The 11154-nt window shown below is 39.7% G+C and overlaps 1 protein-coding gene across 1 annotated transcript in view; it reads right to left on the reverse strand.

The window, feature by feature from the left end:
- Positions 1–9354, reverse strand: part of Hecw2 (HECT, C2 and WW domain containing E3 ubiquitin protein ligase 2) — a 196522-nt gene extending 187168 nt beyond the window's left edge. The window contains exon 1 of the mRNA XM_027396880.2: positions 9063–9354. Coding sequence (XP_027252681.1) covers positions 9063–9354 — 292 coding nt within the window. The remainder of the gene's footprint in view (positions 1–9062) is intronic.
- Between the last annotated feature and the right edge of the window lie 1800 nt (positions 9355–11154).

Consider the following 11154-nt stretch of genomic DNA (forward strand, 5'->3'; position numbering starts at 1 on the left):
CTTGCACTTTCCTGATAAATGGTGTATTGAGTACTTTTTCATATACTTGTTAGCCACCTTTTGATAAACATCTATTCAGATCCTCATGTGATTCTAAAATGCTGATAGAAGAGCTACTAAGCCAACTTTGCAAGACATCAAGAAGGAAGTGAGAAAATAATTAACGAGCAGTGCTCACCCAAATTTCCATGTACAGGAAGAAAATGAAAACTGGTACACAGACACTCAAGTTGCCTTAATGACCTTCAACAATACTATGCCAGGCTTTATTTATTTGCTTATAAGACACTAACTTAAACTTTGGGATCTTAAAGCTAAACAAATGATCTTAGTGCTTGCTCACTATTGCAATCTTACTTCATTTAGTACCCAAGTGCAAAGAAATATGAACGGTGTCACAATACATCAACCGTAATACATTTTGGAAACTAACAGTCAAAATACAGTTGTTCTATCATCCATCCTTGAATTGATAATCAATGCACAGATCAAATAGTCTAGTAAAATAGTGGTCAATTACTTATTTCTGATCCCTATTGACAGAAGAAACTTGAGCCATATACAAAATGCACATCAACAAACTTATGATTTAGTTCAGGTGATTTCCCTTTCATACTGAGTGTTTCTTAATGAATGTTCACTGGCTCACATGCTGGAGAAAGTGCTTATGCTAGTCACAGGTCAGTAATAGTACAGACCAGCATGCTGGGTAGCATCAGTCAGAGCACAGTCCATACTTTTAAATATTCAAATGCACATTTTCCTAATTTGTAAGGTACCTAAAGTTGCCCACAAGTGAGAAATTGACAAATCAGGCCTTTTGAAGTATTTTTTCTTCCTCTGGAATACCTACAGGAAAAAAAAAACTCACAAGACAAAGTTAAAGGGAATTAGATAGTGAGCCTGAAACTAATTTAATGTGTCAGCTTCTTCTGCGAAGCTGGTTTTTGTAAGGAACCCATCAGTGCTGCTGTTGTAGTTTGGATGTGAAATGTCCCTGTGCCACTCCCACACAAACTCATGTGTTGGACACTTAGTCACCAGCTGGTGGTGCTCTTTGGAAAAATTGAACCTTTACAACGTCAAGCACTGCTGGAGGAAGTGGATCACTGCAGGGCGGGTCTTGAGGTTTCAGAGTCCAGCACTACTTCCTGTTCACTCTCTACTTTCTGACTATATGTTATGAACATCACCTACCATGCTGGAATGTATCCCCTGGAACTGTAAGCCAGCATTATCAGGCATTTGTCTCAGTAGGAGGCAGCTGATACAATACCTGTCCCTTGAATACCTGTCCTTGCATAATATGTGTGCCTTTTTTTTTTTTTCACGAGATCAGGAGAAAACAAGAATAATACTATATCAAATCTGTAAGGGATCAATTCTAATTTTGTATAGCAACAATAAATCACAAACTCAGTGATTTCTGAAAACCATCTGCAAGGAAATCATGTCTAGAAATCTCAGAGTATATGTGAGTTAGCCTATACTCACACTCAAAGTTTCTAAAAAATAGTGCTTTGATATTTTTAACTTTTTCTTCCTTTGTATTTCCAATAGAACCTGTTTACTAACATGCCCCTAAGATGTTTATTGTTCTGATCCAGGTGTGTATGTTTTTCCTTCAGATTAGTACTCCTAAAGGTCATCTGGAGTAAGGTGTACAATGTCAACCATTATTAAAAACAAAACAAAACCTCACACTTTGGAAGAAAGTCTAAGCCAAGAGAAACACAATCAAAATGCAGCCAGTGCCAATAAGCCAACGTCACCAGCTAGATGTTCCACTAAACCCTTCTCCTTCGGGACTTATTTCTATAGAGACCATCTCTCTGTTCCATAAATAAAGCCAGAAGTTGCTAGGAGACAGTCTAGCTTCTCAAGACACAACTGAAGGGGTGAGGTGGTTTCATACCCAACAGCAGAGAAAGCTGAAGCTATTTCTGACATACATGCAATTGTTATGAAACCCAGGTTCTCAGAATATCTGTTTCACAGTCATAAGAAGACCACGTTATGCAGCCTGTGCAGTGGCACATGCTTGTAATCCCAGACTCTAAGGAGGCTCATGAAGGAAGATGGCATGAGCCTAAGAGTTCAAGGGCAGCCTGGACACCCAGCAAGATATTGTTCCCCCAAAAAATCAATTATGTATTTTCCTGTTCATCTGTAATAGCATTAAATTTGTGACTTAATCTGCAGTGCATCTTTTCCCACAGTAGCCTTGTGTTTCTGCTTTTCTCTTAAGTTGCTCCCAATATATCATCTATCTATCCTTGTTTAATAGAACTAATACATTCTTATGAATTTTCAAAGGCTAATTACTCAAAACTTCTTCCTATCACATTATCAGTCCTATTGACCGTCTGAAATTTTCTGCATACCTTACACTTGTTACTCTCAATTGGTAGGTGCATCTATGAGATTGCATGTAGAGGCCAGAGGTCAATATTGTATGTCTACCATATAATTTGAGAGCAACTCTTTCATTGAACCTAGAGCTCTCTCATTTGGTTAGTGTAACTGGACTGACCCCCTCCCCCAAAGAACAGTCCATCTGTGCCCTCAGTGCTGGGATTACAGATGCACACCACCTTGGTGGGATTTTATGTGGATGGTGGTACCTGAGCATAGTTCCTTGTCCATTGATCTATCTTCCCCAGCTCTGTTATATTTAATACTAAAGATTCCCAAGCATTCCATGAAGTAGTTAAATATTGAAGCAAAAACCTTCTTCATCCTGCCTTTGAATACAGTTGTTGAGAAACCAACCTGGGCCCTTTCTCATCTTTCTGGTGGTGCTTTCAGCTTAGCAAGGGAGAGCTACAAATATACATAAACCTTACTATTGATGATGGAAACCAAGGGGGTGTTTCTTCTACCTATAACATGAACTTTGGAGTGCCATTCCAAGCTCTAACATTCTATTCTGCAAGCCTTAGCTTTGTATCTTCTGGATTGATATTTATCATAGATATCACATCCTTTCAATAAAAGAAACAGAGGAGGTTTAAAAAATGTTGTTTTCATATGGAACCACTAAATAGCAAACCTCAGATAGCAAACACAATCCTGAGCAAAAAGACAATGCTGGTGGTTTACCATTCCAGATTTGTAGATATATTATAGAGCCTTAGGAAGTAAAAACAACATAGCACCAGAACAAAAACAGACACATAAACCAGATGAAACAAAATCAGAGACACAAACATAACTTCAGCCACTTAATATTTGATAAAGGTGCCAAAAACATGCTAGGGAAAGAAAGAATCTTCAACAAATGGTGCTAGGAAGCTGATGTCCCCATGCAGAAGAATGGCATTAGATGAGAATCTATTGCCTTGCACAAGACTAATTCCAAATGGATCAAAACCTTAATGTGAAACATGAAACACTGGAACCAACAGAAGAAAACATGGCAGTGCCCTACCTGACAAAGGTATAGGCAAGGACTTACCAAAGAAGTAAGGTCAACAATGGACAAACAGCTAAAGAAACAAAATTTGACTAAGTGAAGAGGAAGCCCACAGAATGGGAGAGAATCTTTGCCTACACATCTAACAGAGGGTTAATGTTCAGAATATACAAAGAACATACATACACACATGAAGAGGGAAAAAAACAAACAAAACAACACCAAATGGCCCATTTGAAATATATGCCTGGGATCTGAATAGAGAGTTCTCAAATGAAGAAAAAATGGCTAAGAAATATCTCAAAAAATGTTCATAGTCCCTAGCAATGAGGGAAACAATAATCAGATTGCCTTTGAGACTTCATCTTACACCATTCAGAATGGCAACTATCAATAAAACAACTGACAAAAATGATGATGGCATGGTGGGTAAAAGAGACCTCTCATTAACTGTTGGTAGGAATGCAAACCTGTACAGATACCATGGAAATCAATGTGGAGAATTTTCAAAAAGCTAAAAACAAATCTTCCATGAGTCACCTATACCATCCCTGACATATGCCCAAAGGACATCATACTCCACAGATACTTACCCAGTTATGATCACTGCTGCTCTAGTCACAATTGCTAGGAAACAGAAACAACCTAAATGTCCATCAACCGATGGTTAGATCATGAAAATGTGGTACAACTAGTTTATTGAATGCCACTTAGCTGTAAAGAAAAATGAAATCATGAACTCTGCAGGTAAATGGATGAATAGGAAAAGATCATATTGAGTGAGGCTACCCAGATCTAGAAAGACAAAAATCACATGTTGTCACTCATCTGAGGCTCCTATCTCCAAATCTTCAGTTGTGAGTACATATCTTGGTGTAACTACAGGAAAGTAAAAAGGGGAGAGGAGTGAGTGAGAAGAATAGCAGGGTACAAGTGATCTGATTAGGGAAATGGAAAAAAGAGAGGGCCTCTACTTAGGGAGGAGAGAAAGAAATACAAAAGGAGGGAAGAAAGTAAAATAACAATAAGATGTCTGAAAAAGTCGTAAGGAATCATACTCTTAACTATCTACTTGAAATAAATTTATATTACACATGACTGTGTATAAATATACATATATAGTTTAAATGAAATTTTCTAATCCGGGCTGACAATGCTCCCTCCAAGAGCCAAAGACCACCTAACAAAAGCCCCAAAACTAAACATTAAAAGCCTTCTTTTGAGTTGTTGGTCACTGTGATAGTCTGAATGTAATTGACCCCCATAAGTTCATAGGGAATGACGCTATTAGGAGGTGTGGCCTTGTTGGAGGAATTATGGCCCTGTTGAAGGAAGTGTGTCACTGTGGGAGTGGGCTCTGAGGCTCCTTTGCTTAAGCCTCACTTGGTATGACACTCAACCACTTCTTGTTGACTGTGGGTCAAGATATGGGACTCTCAGCTCTGTCTCCAGCATCATGTCTGTCTGCACACCACCATGTCCCAACAAAATAATGAACTAAACCTCTGAAAATATAAGCCACCCCAATTAAATGTTTTTCCTTTATAAGGGTTACAGTGGTCATGATGTCTCTTCACAGAAATAGAAACTCTAAGACAGTCAGGATTGTCCAAGAGGCTCCCAAAATATTAAAGACGATTGTTGCTATTTCCCTTGGTAGCCACCCTCTCAGAGATGGAAGGTAAAAGTCCCTATTGCTGAAGATACACTATACTTCAGACACAGGACCCACAGGTCCCTGAGCTGGAACTGACCTGAAAGTCTCCCCACTAAGGGCTAGTTTTCATGGTAGCAGAAGGCACCAAGTAAGCTTCCAAATGAGGGAAGCAACAATACCCAGCTATATTGTGTGTGAATCACATCAATGGCCAGCATGACATGATAACCCTAAGAGTGCAATAGTGGACATGCATATTTTTTGGCTGTAACCAACGGCTATCTAATTGGACATAAGACCCACTTAACAAGAGGGAAACCATATCTCTACTGACAACCTAGCCAACTACCCAGAGTTATTGAAGTTATGGATAATAGAGGCAAAACTATAACCACTAAATTATTAAACCAGTGTAATACCCCACTACATTCTAAGTATTTGTCCTTGTATCCACAGATGTCCTCACCCCTCACCTAGGAGACTTCTCTATGCAACAGATAAAGACTACTACAGAAAACCACAACCAATCAAAACCACAAGGCCATAGAGCCCAGTCCCAATGGATACATCTACAAAACAACTTCCATATCTAGGGCTCAGGGAGCGTTACAGAAATGGGGACAGAAAGATTCTAAGAGCCAGAGGAGCAGGGAGTTTGCTATGAGATGGTGTCTCCCACTAACATCAGAAGCTGTGCCCACAAAGTCTCACTGACATGACTACACAAAAGTCACCTGAACAAGGACAACAATAGATGCAGGAAAGCCCATAAGGCCTCAACCCTACAGAAAGAATGACAAGCAACAAAGGAATAATGAGAATGGGAGAAATAGCTTCTCCATGGAAGACCACAACAAATGTGTATCCAATACCAATGGTTGGCCCTGAAAGCATACATACAAGTAGCATTAAACAGACTGAACAGGCTATATAGGACACAGTAGGATATGGTGTCAGTTAAAGTCCACTGTTATGCCTCCTACCCCTTCCCACATGGGATGCCTATCCTTGCCTATTATCAATAAGAACTAAGAGAGAAAGTGCCCCTTCCACCCCTAAGGAAATGGCTACCTCTAATTAAAGCCAGGTCTCTGTCCACTTGGTTTGAGGATCCAGGTAAATTAAATCATCATCCCCCTCCCACCACACATACACACACACACACTTTTCAAATACAGCAGTGGCCCTGCAGCTCCAGAAATAAATCACTGAATGCCACAGACCTGGCACCCATGCCTTTTAAGACCATTTACTGTGGAAGATCTCTGAAGATTAACAGTGTGTGTAAGACTACCAAGTATCTCAGGCTACTCACTTGGCATTTCAATGCACATCCTAGGCTGTGTTAGCCCCATCCCTTTAGAGGTTTGACATGATTGCTTCTTGCTACTTTGTCCTGCCTATAGATCTGAATGAAAATTCTAGAAGTTATTAAGTCAACTATCTGAAAATTTCAAATCCACCAAGAAGGACTGACAACAGAAGAAAAGGGAAAAAAGATAATCAACTTGAGGATAGATAAATAAAGCCTGTGTGGTGGCCCACTTCTGTAATCTCAGCTTTGGGACGTGAAGGCAAAAGGAAAGGGTCAGGAATTCAAAATCACCCTCAGCTACACAGTAAGTTCAGGCAACCCCGGGATACATAAGACCCTGTTCCTAATGTGTGTGTTGGGGGGGGGGATAAAAGGGAGGAGGAGGAGGAGGAGGAGGAGGAAGATGGATAAGAATAAATTATGAAATGTGAAGATCATGGAGAAAATAGATCACTGAAAAATGAATGAAAACCACAAGTAACTTGCAGAACAATGTGAACTATTATAATCTTGGTCTCAGAAAAAAAGTAAAAATAGAAATATTAAGAAAAATGGCAAAAGCATTAACATAAACTTCATATGTCCCAACCAAGATAACTAAAATGAAAATCACATCTGTATGTGTTGTATTCACACTGACGGAAACTAATATGAAGAACAAATATAAAGTGGCCAGGACTGGGGGCAGGGAGTATGCTGCACACACAGCAGCTCCGAAGCAGTGGTGATTTATGTAAGTACCATATATAGAAGCTTCTGAAAGAAGAGTTAACAACTATAAGAAATTTACTTCCCATTCCTGCTTTCCTAACTCTAGTCATGGGTGAATTCAAGAGGTGTAACTTTTTTTTTTTTTTTTTTGTTTTTCGAGACAGGGTTTTTCTGTGTAGCTTTGGAGCCTATCCTGGCACTCGCTCTGGAGACCAGGCTGGCCTGGAACTCACAGAGATCCGCCTGCCTCTGCCTCCTGAGTGCTGGGATTAAAGGTGTGTGCCATCAACGCCCATCAAGGTGTAACTCTTATACACACTCCTTCCTCTAAAAAATAAAACACAAGAACACTGAACCCTTATGGCTTTGGTCATCTTGCTTTGATGTCTTAGTTTTTCCTGATTAGACAGGAAAACATAGCAGTTTGAGTAGAGTAACAAAAAGAATGGATGAGAAAATATTAAATAATACCAGTTAATACCAGCAGGATTGTAGCATCTTACATACAGTTACATACTTATCTAAAAATTAATCTTATATGAAAAAGTAAAAATTAATCATTTTTCCAGGAAACACCATAAAAACATTTTAAACCACCATATTCTATTTGCAATGCCATAGGAATACAATTTTTGTTATAAAATCTAAAATGAAAAACAAAAATTTTGTAAGAAAAGTAAGCACAGAATTTTTGTGGAGCCCAAAGGAGACTGACATCTCACAAAAACTACAAGCTCTTTTATGATCAGAATAATATGAAAAAGAACTTTAAATTGTATGCCTTACTCGCTTTTACTACACAGTTAAATACACCCAAGGAAAATATACAACTTAAGACTTTTGCCACCACCCCTTTGGTTATGATAAGGGGGAAGGGGATAAAGCTTACTAATTCATTGAAATTCTTGCTATTTTAGACTTGTTTCTATACAGCATGATTAATCAGTCCCAAATGAAAGAAAGTTTCAGTGGGTTTAACGTTCCAACAAAACTTCAGCAAGGTCATAGATGCATCTTAAACCAGGTTTCTCAAAGTGGCAATACTAATATTTGGGACCAGATGACTCTTAGGGAAGACGGAGCTCTTCTGTACATGCAGTTCTGCGGAGCACCTCTCAGCCTCATCTGTCTAGAGACAAAAATGCAGCAGACAGAACTGTTCCCACACACTGCCCAGTGTCCTCCGGGAGCAAGGTCAGTGCTGTCTAAGAAGCCCTAATTATAAGGGACATCAACATGTTACTTCTCCATGTTGATTCATTAAACAACAACCAAAAGGATGTTTGACTAGTAAGTTACATTGCAAGCAATATCAGATGCCAATTTTAAAGTAATTCCCTTCATTCAGTGACAAAATCTTCCAACTTTGAGTAACATGAGATTTTTATTCTTGTGTTAGATTTAAAATTTAATTTGGTTAATTGATAGGTTTGTTTTTGCATTCAAGTAATACTTTTATTTTCTGAAATATTTCATTCATCACTCATTGACCTATGAATAACAGATCTGAATATGGCTAAACAAAGCTGGGACTTTTTTTAATCAAAACAAGTAGATAACTATTTCCCTGTCATAAAAAGATATCCCAGACTATATATTGTTTTAAGAGAACGTCAACCTTTAGGAAACACACTGTTTTCATGTCAACTTAACAGCGTTCACAGCTGTTAATAACCTCCCTCTTTCTAACAGAATCATGACTGTGTCTCAAGGGCAGTGAGAAACTGTAAAAAAAAAAAATACTATGGTGCTTGCATAGTTGACATTTAATTGATAGAATAGGACCACACGATGCATATAAGCCACAGTTGCCTCTCCTCCTGAGGAAGAAAGAACATTCCCAGAATTTGCTTTGTCTATTTGTGTCTGAAAAACTTTTTTCTTTTTTATGCCAGCAGAAAACACAAAACATTTAAAAATCAGAGCGAAAATCTGGGTGGGCCACATGCAAGTCTTCGACTAACCTATGTGATAGAGTCCAATCCAATCGCTGGGATCTACCTCTTCCTTAATGTCCCAGAATATAATGAGGTTCTGGGCTTGCCCCAGCGTGTATTCATACATGCTGGCAGTCAGGCTGGAGCGGCTCTCGGAAGTCACCAGGTCTGTGTCGCTGTTGGCTCTCTGTAGGGCCATGTTCTCGGGCATTGAGCTCTGGGCTGCGAGGCTCTGGAGGTTCTCTGGGCTCAGTGTGTACCGCATCTGTGGATTTCGACGCCGTACAAAAAGCAAATGCTCCCGGGCTGAGCTAGCCATCCTGTTTGTCTCTCTGAGGTTGGTTTCCTACGATGCTGAAAGAGACAGACAAGCATAAATTACTAGTGTTGCAAGGTGAGCAATTTGGATTAAGCATCTCAGACATGAAGCCTAAAGGAGAGTTTATCAACACCCCAGCATGCAATAATCTGCTGTGGAAATAAGCGACGCCATCCTACTGTCACCATGTAAAATCAGAAATAACTCTTACAGACAGAGGTCACATGATGGCCAAGGTGTCACACACCTGTGGCTCCCAGTTTCCCTTGGCATAGCTTCTCCAAAAAACGAGGAAGTTTTTTCCTAGCATCCCTTTTAGATCTATGCATCCACACATAATTCCAGCATCCTCTTTCACTTTCTATCCCACACGTGTTATTTATCTCCTTCTGCAACTAAATTTTCAACCAGCAAGATACATGCTAAATACAGCTGATATATGCTACTGATGTAACGTTCACTGCTTCAGTTTCCTTGCCATGAGGAATGTAGCTCACTGAAGTCATTTTTGGGAGCTTGATCAAATGCTACGTCTGAACCTTGATACAGAGGGCTGGTGTTATATACAGAATGGCAACATCCTGGAAATACCTCTTTATGTTTCTCTAAGAGCTGACTGGCCATGTGATTACTCATCTGGCCATTATCTATTCTCCCAATAAGAACATACGTTTCACAAAAGCAGTGATTTTCATGCTTTGTCACTATTCAATTCCTGGTATCTACAATTCCTGGCATTGGGGGACAGCAGGTGCAATCCACTGTTAACTGAACAGGTGAAGAACGGTGAGCATCTTTATCCTAGAGACTCCGTTGTGTGACTTAAATCTGCAGTCTCTCTTCTGAGCCTGCTTCTTGTCACCTTGAAGTACCCAGTGTTACAGCCATTGCTACCACCTGGGCCATGATGAGTGTTTTCCTTCGGCTCTAGCAAGGAACGGACTTCCCTGTTAGCATTTGTATTCAGCCTCACTTGCTCACTGGGTGTCTCCTCCTACAGGGCTGCCAGTGTTCACAGCTGTTAATAACCTCCCTCTTCCTAACAGACACATGGCTATGTCTCAAGGGCAACGAGAAACTCTAAAGAAAATACTATGGTGCTTGCATAGTTTGACATTTAATTGATAGAAATAGGACCACACGATGCATATAAACCACAGTTGCCTCTCCTCCTGAGGAAGAAAGAACACTCCGCTTTGTCTATTTGTGTCTGAAAACTTGTTTTCTTTTTAGCAGAAAACACAAAACATTTGCCCAGTTTCTGTGAGGTTCTGCCTTCTAGTATTTACCCCTCGTTGCTCATGGGTTCACTTTACATTACCTAGATCCTAGTGGCTTCATATGGAATGGATCTGCTTCTCTTGCACACCCTTTCAAACAACAATCCACTTGTATGCTTTCAGAGGTTTTAACATTCATTCTGTACCATCAGTCTTTGTTGGAATCTCTTACATATTTCATTTAAGCTAACCTATTGACTCCTGAAATGTTAGCATGAGATTCTACTTAAAAGCAAACAAGCTACCCTCCAGTGCGGAATTGCATCACAGCTACCAACCTTGGATACTGACTCGGTGAGCAGAGAAAGGGGGAGAAATGACTCCCTAACTTTTCCCATTTCCCCATCTATTTCATACTTTTTTTGGTGAAATGCCTGTTCTGATTTGCTTTCTATTACGATGACAAAGACCATGACAAAAAAAACAACTAGAGAAGGGAATAGTTTGGTTCAGCTTACAGGTTTCAGTCCATCGTGCAAGAAAAGACAGGATAGAAACTCAAGCATGAATATGAAGGCAG

The sequence above is a fragment of the Cricetulus griseus genome, chromosome 2, assembly GCF_003668045.3.
Source record: "Cricetulus griseus strain 17A/GY chromosome 2, alternate assembly CriGri-PICRH-1.0, whole genome shotgun sequence".
Taxonomy (NCBI): Eukaryota; Metazoa; Chordata; class Mammalia; order Rodentia; family Cricetidae; genus Cricetulus; species Cricetulus griseus.